Genomic DNA, 13,422 nt, shown 5'->3' with positions numbered 1-13,422 from the left:
ATATTCTACGGCTCAAGATATACTATAGCTTCTCATTGCTAAATCTTTTTGCTTAGCATTCAAGGACCTATACAACTAACTAGGCCCCAATCTACTCTACCAAACATCACCCACCTCTCATCAACATTATTCTTGGGCAGGGCACAGTGGCTCATGCCTATAATTCCAGCACTTTGGGAGGTCAACAAAGTGAGATCTTGTCTCTAAATAAATAAATAATAATAAAAAAAATTAGTTGGGAGTGGTGGCATGCACCTGTAGTCCCAGCTATGCAGGAGGCTGAAGTGGGAGGACTGCTTGAGCCCGGGAGTTTGGGGCTGCAGTGAACTAGGATTGTGTCAGCACACTCCCACTTGACTGACAGAGTGAGACCCCATCTCAAAAACAAAACAAAACAAAAAAAACCCAAAAAACGAAAAACCTAAGAACCAGCTTATTCTTCAGCTGGGGTCATATGGCCTAATTGCTATACACTTGACAGGCTACTTGGTAGTGGAAGGAGCATAGTCCCTGCAGTGGAATGGATCTGGGTGGGGAAATGAATCCTAGATATGTCGTTTACTAGCTGAGTGGACTTGGGCAAGTCACTAAACATTTCTGAGTTTCAATTTTCTCATCTGTACAGTGAAGACAATAACACTAACCTTATGGTATTAGGGAATAATATATGGGAAACTACTATTCAGTTCTCCAAAGTAACCTGAGTGTTTCTGCCTCCAAACTGTCCTTCACGCTCTCTCTCTGCCTGGACAGAGTGCCCCTCACTCCCACTCAAGTATTCCATGGTTGCACTTCTCATCTGGATGGTTCACCCTAGGAACAAAGCCCTTTTCCTTCTCTGAATTATAGTAAGATAACGATTTCTAGACTGTGGGCCACAGCCTCCCGGCGTGAGGATTTCTGAAATCTTGCAAAAGGCCCTAGAATCTGTATGTATAAAGAGTGAGTGTGAACTGAGTGAATAATACGCCTTGCATGTGTAGGTATTACTGCATTTACAGATGTTGTGACAGAAACTTACTTCAAAGTATTGATGAATTCATAGTTTGTATTTTCTCCATCAGGGGATACTAAAACTATTATGTGGGGTTGGAAATCTCTGATCTCCCACTTGAGAAGGGTGGGAAGCTACTGCTACAGGACTTATTGTCCAAATGATTGATCTTATACATACATAATTTTTCTTAACTTGTCCTGTGTTTGTAACTTCTCTTGACAAATGTCAAAATGTCATTTCTCATCACAAATGTCTAGAGAGGGTGTGACCAGACTCACACTTTGAATTTCATCTACACAGTGGCTTGCATATAACAGATACTTAAAACTGTTGCTTACTTGAAGGTATAGTGTGAAGCTGCTCTGGCCAAAGGGAAAGAGTTTAGAGAGAGATTGTCCTTGCAACACTTACACTCTGGTTGGGCTGGGAACTGCCCTGACAAGGAAGAACTGTATCTTAGGGTAGAACCAGCCTTACTTCTGCCTGCAGCATGCTGGGTGGGACCCCAAGGTCTAGGAAGCCAATGGATGTCAGTGGAAATTTCCCATCTCCTGCCCGCCCTGCGCCCCTGCGCAGGCCCCTTATCAGGTTCCCCCTGAGTCATCCTGACCCAGAGACGAATTTAGACGCTGGAACCTTCAGGTCCTTCCCTCCCCCACTCCAAGTAAGACTACTTTTGACAAAGAAGAGCCTGCAGGCAAAAGTTCTCACTTGAGGCTCTCCCTCTCCCCAGGCTCCTCTGGGGCTGATGAGATCGCTCCGGTCTTGCGCACCTTTGGCTGTGAACCTTACTCCAGCAGGCTTTTCCTTGTCCAGGAGAGTGTTAAACTGGCATCCAGAGGGAAGAGGGGACTAGGAGAGGAGCCAGGGTGCCCAGCTTCTGTGCCAGTTTCTGGGGAAAAAGTTATAAAGGGAGTGGGAGAAAGGAACAGAAGAAAAGTTGGGTGCTCCAAATTGGGGGATGTAGGGGGGGCTTCTTAGATTTGGGGTTGTTGAAGGCTGGGTTTTAGCCCAACCAGTTCTCCTACTCTGGGTCACCTCCTCCCTCTTGGCCTCTCCTTCTTTCCAGCAGACCCTGCCAAGTGGGGATGAAAGGGGCATTGATGTTCCTTGGATGGGAGGGGTACTGCGGGTGGTGAGGGTGGTGGTGGGAGGGTGGTTCCCAGGCAGGAGGGGGCAGGGAAACTTGGGGGTCTTGGGGGGGCAGTCGGTGCTGGTGTTGCAGTTGGCAGCTCAAGTTCCATTGGCCATTGTTCCTGACTGGCCTGGCGCCCAGCCCCCGAAATGGCAACTGAGGAACCAGTCTGAAGGGGGTTGGGGTGGATATGATCCTGGGATTGGCGGAGCTACAAGGGGGGCAGGTGGGGAGAAATTCAGTCAGTCCTTTTCCTTTTGCCTAAACAACTTCGAATTCCCTTAAGCCACATTATCTAATCAACTATCTCATTCCAGGGAGCCTTCCTCTGAGGGGCACAAGGAGACCTCATTCCAGGGTGTGTGTGTGTGTGTGTGTGTGTGTGTGTGTGAAGTCTAGAGTGGCAAACCCACTCGGGCACCGAGAGGGACGCGGGTCGACCATCGCCTGGGCATTGCGATTCAGCGGGCCTGAGCTGGTCTCCTTTTCTGGGCCGGATTGGGAGGGGTTAGCGGCGAAGCCACAGGGTCTCTTGGGTCCCAGCCCGGGACACTGCGTCCTCCCCAAGCCCCTACTCCACCCCCGCAGGGTTAACTCCGCCCCTGCGCCTGTTTACCCAGGAGTCAGAGCCTCTGGGGGTCCCCGGCCCCTCCCCCGTCGCCCCTTGAGGCATTGACCCCAGAGTCCCTGTTGGCCATCCTCTCCCCACCCCCACGCCCGCCCGCGATCGCCCTCTATTTATAGCGGCCCCCCGCATTCCCCGCCCCCACCTCCCCGCCTTGTTGTCCAACTTCTCCCGGAGCAGCCGGAGAGCAGGCGTCGAGACGCGGCAAAGAGAGGAGAGGTACCAGGACTCCGGGCACTAGGGAGTCGGAACTCCTGCGCCCTCGACGTTCCCCCGTGCCCCCTTCCGGCGCCGGCACACCTGCCCTTGCCAGCCGGCGAGACCCCCGCCTCCTCAGCGGCGGTCCCGCCCACCTCCTCCTTTCTTAATCTAGTTCTCTGTGTTCGGGCGGGGGGAGTCGAACTAGTGGGGTGTCGGTATCCCGGGTTCGTCTCCCCACTACCGGTTCCCACCACAGAGTCTGGGGGCGAAGGAAGGAGCCAGAGTGCGAATTGCAGATCCAGGTCATGGATGGGGGCGGTGCTGAGGGCAGCTGAGGGATCCCTCGCAGGGCTGAGGGATCCCCGCACTCCCCACACCGCCCCAGTGCGGGGAGGGGGTGGTGGAATGTTATGGTGAGCGCGAGCGGAGCCTGGAAGCGTCCAGCCGCCCGCCCCTCGTCCCCCGGCCCCAGCACAACCCCTTCCTGAGCGGCAGTCTGGGCGGGGTGAAAGGGGGGGCGTGTTTACTGGGGGTCTGGGGCGGGTCTGCGGGGAGCCTAGCGCCCGTGGGCGGGCTGGGGCGGGCCGGGGGCGGGTCTGCGGGAAGCCCGAGCCGGGGCGGGCCCGAGTCAAAGGCAAGTGAAGGTGGATGCGGCCGCGGCGGCAGCAGGTAGGGGGAGGGGCAGGCGAGGGGCCGTAGGGCCTGGAAGGCGCCAGCCGGGCCGGTGGGCGGTGTGATTGATCCCCGTCCCCTGGAGCTGGAGGCTCGGGGGAAAGGGCCAGCACGGAGGGGACGCTCAGCTGCTGCGCACAAAGGCTGAGGCTCCGAGAGCGGCAGGGCGTGTTTGGGGTGCGCGCGAGGTTGTGTGCAAGGTCCGGGGCGCTTGGCACCGGCCACGCGAGGGTGTCCGTCTCCACGCGGACGGGCTGCGTAGGGACTCGTAGGGACGGGTTCCGGGTGCTGGGCCCGGCCGGTCTCCTCCGTCCTACCCATCCCTTCCCGATGGCGCTTGCCCTCGCGGGCCGTCGGGGGAGAACGGGAGAAGATTATGGGACCGCCCTCCTCTCCCTTTCTCCACTTGTGGGACCTACACGGAGACTGGGTAGAGGAGAGAAGCCACAGCACCAAGCTTTGTGTTTGTTTTTAAATTGTGGAGGGAAACAGCCATGCTCTGCTCCCTCCTCTTATTGCAGAGCTGTCAAAAATTTTGGGGATCCCCTAGTCCCCCGCGTTTAGTCCCCCTGCAGATAGAAAATTGAGGCCAAATGTAGTAACTAACTGGGGCAAGGTCACACTGGGAGTGGCAGAGCTGGGATTCGAATCCGGAGGTTCTGACAGGGCCACCCTCTTACCTCCACATCAGCACTTCCTTCTCTCCTCCGCGCAGCCTGAACTGATGCCCCTGTAGCCTATATTGATTCCGGCTGGAGCCTAGAGAGGACGTGTTCTCTGGACTCAGGGGTAGACAGACACTGGGGAGGGTTAGTGACCCGAGGAGGTTGATGACCCTGGGAGTCTGGGTCTTGGCTGAGGCTTTCCGTCCCTAAAAGACCCCAGGTCTGTCTCCCATGTCATTCACCTCATTGCTGTGTTTTCTCAGACCCCAGAGTCAGAAGGAGTGAGAACCCTGACCCCTAATCCCACTGCATCCAGCCAATAGGAGCCCAGTAAGTGACCCCACCCCGCAGGCTGCAGGCTCCTTCCTGTGCAGGTCTGTCCAGGTGCTGTGCTCCTCACCCGCTAATGGTGAACTTGCGGAGTTTATTCAGAGTTGGGGGGAAGAGTCTTGGGAGGAAGGGAGGCATTGGGTTGGTTGGCCAGATGTCCCTTTTATGTTGTTTTCCTCACCTCCCCCATTGGTCATGTTGCTTTGGTCATTTTTAGCCCCCTTTCCTTTGAGCTGCCGACTTTGGGGCTTTAATTGAAGGTCATGGTCAATTGTGAACTCTTACAATCCTGTCTTTTGGTACCCTGTCCTTTAGAATACTTGGTCACTGAGCTACGAGTTTCACTCCCTACCTGAGAGTGTGGGGTGGCCCCTAAATATAGCCTGGGAAATCTGAGCTACACTTCTGCCCCACCCTGGTATTTTGGTCCAGGGCAGAGGAGAGAGGGGGTCTGGAGGTGTGGGTGTTGAGGGTAGCAGTGGGGATGGTGAGTATCAAGAGAAGCGGTGTCCTGATTCCTCTTCCAAAGCTTCCACCAATCAGCCTGGAAACGGATCTGGGGGCAGGAAAGGCCCTCTGTGTGTTCTGGAGTAGTCTTCAACCCCTGGGTCCCTCTGTTCCCCGCATCTTCCTGTGCTGAGAGAGGAAGCCTGGTGTTTGAGGAGATGTGGGGATGTAGAGACAACTTCCCAGTCTCATTTCCCCATCCTGCCAGGCCACTATGGCGGAGCTGCAGGAGGTGCAGATCACAGAGGAGAAGCCACTGTTGCCAGGACAGACGCCTGAGGCGGCCAAGGTTATTAGAGACCATTTGACTCCCATGCCCAAATTCCAGATCTCTAAGCATCCCCCCTTGCCTTCTAACTTCCCAAGCCTACTGATCTTATTCTAACTCACACCACTGCTTCACCTCTACCCCAGTCTCTCTCCCCATACACTATAATTGGGAGTCAGGCCCTTGTCTTGTCACTACACTAACCTTCATCCTTTCCATGTCTCTCTTTGTCAATCTCTTTGTCTTTGGTCTCTGTTGGTCTGTCTTTACTTGCCTCTCTTTTCTGTCTGTCTCTCCATCTGGGATGCCACCTGTCGTGTGTTTCTGTGTGTATCTGTGTGTGTCTCTCCAGGAGGCTGAGTTAGCTGCCCGAATCCTCCTGGACCAGGGACAGGTAACAGTGTGGGGGCAGTCCCAAGGTGGGAGGAGGGGCTCTCCTCTTCCCCAGTGGAAGGATGGCCTCTGCTTGGCCCTTTCTTCTCTCTTCGCTTTCTTTCCTTCCGTTCTAGTCCTTTCCCTTCCCTATCTCTCGCCTCTCCTTCCTTCCCCTCCTCTTCTCTCTCTAATCTTTATTATTCTTTCTTATCCTCAAACTCATCTTCCAGTATCATGTTTTCCTCAATTCTTGCTGATCCTGTTTTTAATTCTTTGTTCCCGTTTCCCCCTTGCCCGCCCACTCCCAGCTCCCTGACCTTGGTGTTGCTCCTTTTCTGGCCTCGTGTCCTCTGAGCCTAGCTCTTGGTGCCCTGTTTTCCTGCAGACTCACTCTGTGGAGACACCATACGGCTCTGTCACTTTCACTGTCTATGGCACCCCCAAACCCAAACGCCCAGCGATCCTTACCTACCACGATGTGGGACTCAACTGTAAGGACCTTCATTCGTCTCCCACTCCTGTCTGGGAAGAGGCTGTGGGGGAAGGGTAGAAATGAAACCCAGAGGGAGGGGAGGGGTCAGTGTGGGAAGGAGAAGTTCTCTCCTAGTCTGACTGTGGCATGAAAGGAAGGGTGAGTTCTGACTGGGGGACACGTTTCCCTGTCTGATTCTATTGTTGAGGTGATGTGGGTTCTCTTTAGATAAATCTTGCTTCCAGCCACTGTTTCAGTTCGAGGACATGCAGGAAATCATTCAGAACTTCGTGCGGGTTCATGTAGATGCCCCTGGAATGGAAGAGGGAGCCCCTGTGTTCCCTTTGGGGTAAGAGTTAGGTCGTTACCGCTTCACCAGACTGTGAGGAACAGGACAGGTGCGGGAAAGGTTCGACTGGGGAGGCGGAAAGGGAGGGCGTGGTGATTCTGGGAGAGAATGAGTAGGACATCCTGGGGGGGGCGGGTGTGAGGGCAGGTTGGTATCTTCCTTAACATGCCTCTCTTTTCCAGATATCAGTACCCATCTCTGGACCAGCTTGCAGACATGATCCCTTGCGTCCTGCAGTACCTAAAGTGAGAGGCCTGGGAACCCCTCCAAAGCAGAGTTCTCTTTCCAGCACAAGGAGACCCTTAGAACTTCCAGGTTCACCATGGTTCCTGACTGAGCCAGTTTCAGCTTCTGAACTCAATGTATCTTCTTCCTTCATGCTCCCACCTTGATTATTGAGAAAAGGTGGTGGGTTTGGAAAATTGGCCAGAGTCAGCAGAGTAGCCCTAACGGATGGAGGGAAGGAAAAGGGTCTATGCTTGGCCCTGCCTCAGGCTAAGGAGGGCCTTCTCCGATCAGAAAGTCAGGGAGGAATAAAAGGGGGTGACATAATCCCTGATGAACCAGATAGACCTGTCTCTTTCTCTCCCACTTCCCTCTCCTTCACGCCCACACCTGGTGGATGGGGAGCTCTGTGGGTGAGAGAGAGTGGGGGAAGGAAGAGAACGCCAGACCAAGTGTCTCTGATATTCAGAAGGAGGTGCTGACCCCTGGGTGCTGTTCTTAGCTAAGCTTCTCTTAGGCACCAGGGCTCAGCACTTCTAGTTCACCACTTTGCTGCTCTTTTCCTCATTCTCCCCATTGTTCACTAAAGTTGTGTCTGTTTTCACATTTGCTTTAAGTTCCATTCTTCCCGTTCCTCTAGAGGAACTAGGAACTAAAGCAGAACAAGTTGAACTGGCTCTTGAAATTGAGAATGGACAAAGAGCTATCTCTATAGGAAAACAGTGTGTTGGTTGGCTGGTGGATGGGTGTTTGTTTTCAAGACACTAGCTCTCCAGGAGAAAGCTGGGGATAGACTTCAGGGATCTACCCTGACTACCCGTGCCAACCTTTGGTTCCTTGGGCTCTTCTTTTTCGCATCCTCCAGAGAAAGGTCCGTGTCTGCCTTTCTTTGTGCCCATGGACTCAGGAGGGAGGGTGAAGAGTTTGAAGAGATGGGCTGTGGCAGGTTTTGGACGGCAGAGCCTGTGAGGCATATATTTCTTTCCCTTTCACAGTTTCTCTACAATAATTGGAGTTGGTGTTGGAGCTGGAGCTTACATCCTGGCGAGATATGCTGTAAGAAATAGAAAGCCCAGATGAGGGAAAGGAGGGTCCAGACTGATTAGAAGAATACTGTTTATTAGTGCTGTTTGGGGGAGGAAGTGGGCACTAGGTGGGGAGTCAGGCCCTGCGGGAGTCCAGGAGTGGGTAGAGCTTAGTGGGGAGGGGATAAGGCCATGCCCTGTTTCTCATTTCCTTCCTTCTGCTGTCCTTCAGCTTAACCACCCGGACACAGTTGAAGGTCTTGTCCTCATCAACATTGATCCCAACGCCAAGGGTTGGATGGATTGGGCAGCCCACAAGGTTTGGAGGGGCCTGTGTGCTGAGACCTAGGGTTGGGGATCTCCTCGTATGGATCCAGTTAGGCTCTGGTAGAGAGGCTCTGGTAGAGAGCCTAACTGGATGGACTCCGAACTTCAAGGAGGGAGTAAAGGGGCAGGAAAGTGAAGCTGTCACTTTGCTTGAGTCTCTTATAATATCCTGAGCTTTCCTTTTTTCTTTTTTGTTTTTTGTTTTTTTTTGAGATGGTGTCTCACTCTGTTGCCAAGGCTGGAGTGCAGTGGCTTGATCTTGGCTCACTGCAACCTCCGCCTCCCGGGTTTAAGTGATTCTCCTGCCTCAGCCTCCCAAATAGCTGGGATTACAGGCGTCCGCCACCACACCCAGCTAATATTTGTATTATTAGTAGAGATGGGGTTTCACCATCTTGGCCAGGGTGGTCTTGAACTCCTGACCTTGTGATCCACCTGCCTCAGCCTCCCAAAGTGCTGGGATTACAGACGTGAGCCACTGTGCCCGGCCAATATCCTGAACTTTCTCACCTGCCTTCTCCTCATAGCTAACCGGCCTCACCTCTTCCATTCCGGAGATGATCCTTGGACATCTTTTCAGCCAGGTAAGTGGGTGTAGGAGATGTAGAAGAGTCGAGGGGAGCAGCGGGGAACTTGAATGCTTGGGCTAACTTCCTTAGCTGGGACAGGATTTGGGGAAGGAAGAAGGCTTACCTCTTTTCCTCCAGTAATTGTTGTTTTCTCTTTCCATCCCTAATTTTTCTCCTTGTTCTCTCCTTCAGGAAGAGCTCTCTGGAAATTCTGAGTTGATACAAAAGTACAGAAATATCATTACACATGCACCCAACCTGGATAACATTGAGTTGTACTGGAACAGCTACAACAAGTGGGTGGGCTGTGTGTGTATGCATGTGAGAGAAATGCAGAAGCAGTAATTGGGGGTCATGGGGAGGCACAGAGGAGGAGAGGGAAGTCCGGGTAGTGTGCAGTGTGCAAGGAATGCAGCATTTAGTGTGCAATGGGGGCAGCTTCAGGACAGAGCCAGTGGGAAGGATTGCAAGGGGTTGTCCCCGTTCTCTTGTTTACTTCCTTTGAATTATTGGACTCTCAGAAATAAGATGATCTTGTGTCCTGTGCCCTTCCTCTCCTTTTGCTGCCCTCTGACCAGGGATCTAGGGCACAAGTGGCTATAGTGGCTGTGCTTGGGGCCTGCCTGCTACCTTCTCCTTTGGTTTCCACCTTTAATAACCAGCATTTGACTGCAATTTTTGGGACAAAGATAGTTTCATCATGGGGGAGACAGCTTATATCTGGTTAGATAGCATTGCCCACCTAAAATTCCTACTCTTTTAACCCCTTTCTAGCCGCCGAGACCTGAACTTTGAGCGTGGAGGTGATATCACCCTCAAGTAAGACTTTAAAAGATAATGCATTGCCCGTCTCCCTGGAGCTTCCTTAGGAGCTTGTATCCCTTAGAAGAAGGAGAATCTTTTGCCAGGGAACTTTTCCTTGTCATGTCCCACCCCATCCTATTTGGTAAATCACTTCCCTCCAGGTCTTCCCCCTTTGAATCCTCTTGGTGGCATCAGCAGGGAGACACAGAAGGGTCTTTCCTCTTTGGAGCCAGACATTTTTCCAGCTGCACTTCTAGGCAGAGGCCAGTGAGGGAGTGCCAGGGGCTCACTGCCTTCTCCCCAACACTGTCTTTAGGTGTCCTGTGATGCTGGTGGTAGGAGACCAAGCACCTCATGAAGATGCAGTGGTTAGTAGGGAATTTTGGGGTGAGCGAGGGAGGAGGGTTGGGGTCCTAGAGTGGTGGTCAGAAGAGTATCTTGCCAAGGGGATGTCCTGTTTGGCACAGGGAGATCAACTTTGGGGCACTAAGAATTTGATTCCTGGTAAGGAGGAACTGGGTAGGGAGCTGATAGAAAAGGGACTGGGGTCTGGGTTCCTGGGTCCCTTACGGGGGAGGGGCCACAGTGGGCGTGACCTCATTCATTCAGCCTCCTGCTTACTCCAGGTGGAATGTAACTCAAAACTGGACCCCACCCAGACCTCGTTCCTCAAGGTCAGTAACCTGTTCCGGGGCCCCTGTCCACAGTCATATATCCTCTCTAGATTCAGCTGCCAAGCCTCCAGGGCCCTGCATGGGAGCAAATGGGGTGAACGAAGAACAAAACAAAGGGGCTAGAGTGAAGAAACTAGGGAAGAGAGACCCTTTCCACCTCTCCGCATGGCTCATTTATGTATGTTTCACTTTTTCTGGGTGGCGCTCTCCTGAACAGATGGCTGACTCCGGAGGTCAGCCCCAGCTGACTCAGGTGAGTACCCCTGCCGTCCATGGGATGGGGAAGTGACATAGGATACCGGTGGCACTGGGCTCTGCCCTTTGCCACACACCCCGTCCCCACAATGCCGCAGCCTCAGGCTCCAGCTCTGCCTCTAACCTCATCTCACCGTCTCCCTCGCCTCTTCTTACTTCCACAGCCAGGCAAGCTGACCGAGGCCTTCAAGTACTTCCTGCAAGGCATGGGCTACAGTGAGTATGGGGACAAGAGATTGCTGCACTAGAGGAGAGATGGGCACTGACGGGGTGGAACCATTTTAGGTGAATGCCTGGACTCACCACTATCAGCCCAGTCGAGCTCATTGATCCCCTGGCTTAGTTATAACTAGTCATAATCCAAGGACCACACCCTGAGTGGCCAGCCCCCCTTCCCCACTTTCTCTCTGACTGCTTGTGCATCCTTCTGTCTCCACAGTGGCCTCATCCTGCATGACTCGCCTGTCCCGGTCTCGTACAGCCTCTCTGACCAGTGCAGCGTCTGTTGATGGCAACCGGTCCCGCTCTCGCACCCTGTCCCAGAGCAGCGAGTCTGGAACTCTTTCTTCGGGGCCCCCGGGGCACACCATGGAGGTCTCCTGTTGAATGACCCTTGTTGCCCTAGTGTGGCACCCAGCCCTCGCCTCCCCCAGAACTAACCTGGGAGGTGCTGAAGGGGCATTGGGCCAGAGTAAGCAAGGGAAAAAGGGCAGATCATGTGGGGAGATGACCTTGATCTTTGATTGCTACCCTAACCTTGACCTTTAACCTGTGATTCCCCCCAGCTCCTGGAAGAGATGTCCTAATATCTCTTAGGGACCCAGACCCCTAAATTCTCCTCCTCCCCCATTTTGGTGTTAAGGTGGAGAGGGCATGCATCCTCTGTCCTGATCTAGGTGTCTGTAGCTGAGGGGTAAGAGGTTGTTGTAGTTGTCGTGGTGCCTCCATCAGACTCTCCCTACTCATCCCATATTTGCAAGGGGAGGGGATTTGGGGCTGGGGCTCCATTCACCAAAGCTGATATGGCTTCTCGTTAACCCTTTAGGACTCTGAAGGGTATGGACCTACATGAATGTGTGTCGGGGATACTTGCTGGTGGGTTAGTGGTCCTCAGGATGTGCTAGAAACATCCAGTGTAAAAAGGAAGTTGGAATGGGAGTTGGTGGGCAATGAATGAGTGTCGGGGAAGGATTGGTGCTGGGGCAACAGGAAGGGGCCTGGGGCCATTTGGCTGCACTAACTTTGGTAGCTCTCAGTGTGCATCTAGAGTGGGACTGGGGAGGGAGCTAAGCTTGGGCTGGGCTGCTTGGGGCTTGGCATAGGGGTGGAAAGGGCTACCCTGGGGCTCTGACCACACTGTATTATGTGTGGAGGGTGCCCTCCTGTCTCCCACAACTTCTGCTATAACAATAAACTGTAGAGGAATCTGAGTACCGTTATCATTCTTTGTCTAGGTATGCCTGCATCATGCCCCTCTTCCTATCTGCTCCCTGTCCACGTCTCATATTCTCTTCTCAAAGTGATGTAAACCCTGGGAGAGGGCCTTTGTGGCATAGGCACTTCACAAAATATGACCACATAGAAACTGGCCCTTTCCAATACAATGGTGTTGCCTTGATATTGATGGTATTTTTAAGCTTGGGAGAGGGGAACCATTTAGATCTTAGGAGACTTCCTTATCAACTATGGGTAACTGAGGAAGGCCACAGGATTTCAGAGATGCCACCAACACCACCACCTTCAAGAAAGAATTGAAGAGGCTGGGCAAGGTGGCTCGCATCTGTGATCCCAACACACTTGGGAGGCTGAGGTGGGCAGACCACTTGAGCTCAGAAGTTTCTGACCAGCCTGGGAAACATGGTGAAACCCCGTCTCTACAAAAAATACAAAAATTAGCTGGGCTTGGTGGTGCACACCTGTAGTCCCTGCTACTCGGGAGGCTGAGGTGGGTGGATCACTTGAGCCCAGGAGGTGGAGGTTGCAGTGAGCCACGGTCACACCACTGCACTCCAGCCTGGGCGACAGAGTGAGACTCCATCTCAAAAAAAAAAAAAAAAAAAAAAAAGAAAAGAAAAGAAAAAAAAATTGAAGAAGGCTGATGACAGAAGTGCCCAAGGATATCTTGAGACGCACCTTCCTGTAGGATCCTCCCTAGAGGGTCACCTAGATTCCATTTTGGGTGTTTTAGTGCAATCAGTAGACCAGGGTGCATGAACTTAACTGTAAGGGTTGGGTTGCTCATAGTTCATTCTGATCTGAAGACTCTTTCAGGAGGGGTGCAGCAAAAAGAAGGATTTCTATTGAGAATTTCTCTTCCCTCATGGAATCCAAGGGATCTGGGAGCTAATTGTCTATGTTTGTGGTTTATTAAGAAGCTTTTTAACAACTATGAACAATCAAGAGGAATTCTTATTTTGCCGCTGTTGCAGGCTGATTCTTAGGGTCTTGAGGCACAGGAAGTAAAAATGAGAAGGCACCTTGTAGCATTATTGGCAACACTACTGTGATGGAATATTACAAGGTCTTTTGCCAGATTGCTTTACAGAAACTCCACAGGCAATTATACCCTTCCCTCAATGAAACTGAGCTGAGGAGTAATGCACTTGATGTCTGGTGCTGACACACTGATTGACATGGAAATAGGATATGGAATATGCCCTTGATTCTTGAGCATTTCATCACTCTCCTTTGTAGAACTGGGTCTATTTTAAATGTGGTAGGCCAGGGTCAGAAGGGGAAGCGGAGGTATTGGGTAACAAACAGGGTTATGGAGCTCGCTATTGGATGGTGAGGGTGTTGGGTGACCACACGCAGGGCAGGCAGCAGAGTGCGAAGCACCACACTGAAGAAAAGAAGCAGCATAACTGGAATCATTGGAGACCAACTAGCTTCTCGGAAAAACACGAGGAAAAGGCAAAAAACTATAACCAGCATCAATCTTTGCTGG

At 52.5% G+C, this 13,422-nt stretch overlaps 1 protein-coding gene across 11 annotated transcripts; it reads left to right on the top strand.

Annotated features, from left to right (window-relative positions):
• Positions 1–2,875: 2,875 nt before the first annotated feature.
• NDRG2 (NDRG family member 2) lies at positions 2,876–11,905 on the top strand. 11 transcript variants are annotated; one of them, XM_032180411.2, is made up of 17 exons: positions 2,887–2,976; positions 4,559–4,625; positions 5,341–5,421; positions 5,753–5,794; positions 6,161–6,266; positions 6,476–6,596; positions 6,779–6,841; positions 7,817–7,877; positions 8,079–8,165; positions 8,701–8,757; positions 8,935–9,038; positions 9,517–9,561; positions 9,863–9,914; positions 10,173–10,220; positions 10,438–10,473; positions 10,640–10,691; positions 10,915–11,905. In XM_032180411.2, exons 3-17 carry the CDS (start codon positions 5,347–5,349, stop codon positions 11,079–11,081), a joined length of 1,116 nt encoding a protein of 371 aa, XP_032036302.1. In that variant the 5' UTR covers positions 2,887–2,976; positions 4,559–4,625; positions 5,341–5,346; the 3' UTR covers positions 11,082–11,905. The 11 variants fall into 11 exon arrangements, with proteins under 11 accessions (XP_032036303.1, XP_032036308.1, XP_032036302.1 ...); XM_032180410.2 differs by lacking the exon at positions 2,887–2,976 and adding an exon at positions 3,590–3,627; XM_058429697.1 differs by lacking the exon at positions 2,887–2,976 and adding an exon at positions 3,641–3,807.
• Positions 11,906–13,422: the final 1,517 nt, after the last annotated feature.

This window comes from Hylobates moloch, unplaced genomic scaffold (assembly GCF_009828535.3).
Source record: "Hylobates moloch isolate HMO894 unplaced genomic scaffold, HMol_V3 SCAFFOLD_16, whole genome shotgun sequence".
Lineage (NCBI taxonomy): Eukaryota > Metazoa > Chordata > Mammalia > Primates > Hylobatidae > Hylobates > Hylobates moloch.
Note: the sequence above shows the minus strand (reverse complement) of the source record. Positions and strands in the feature narration are given on the sequence as shown.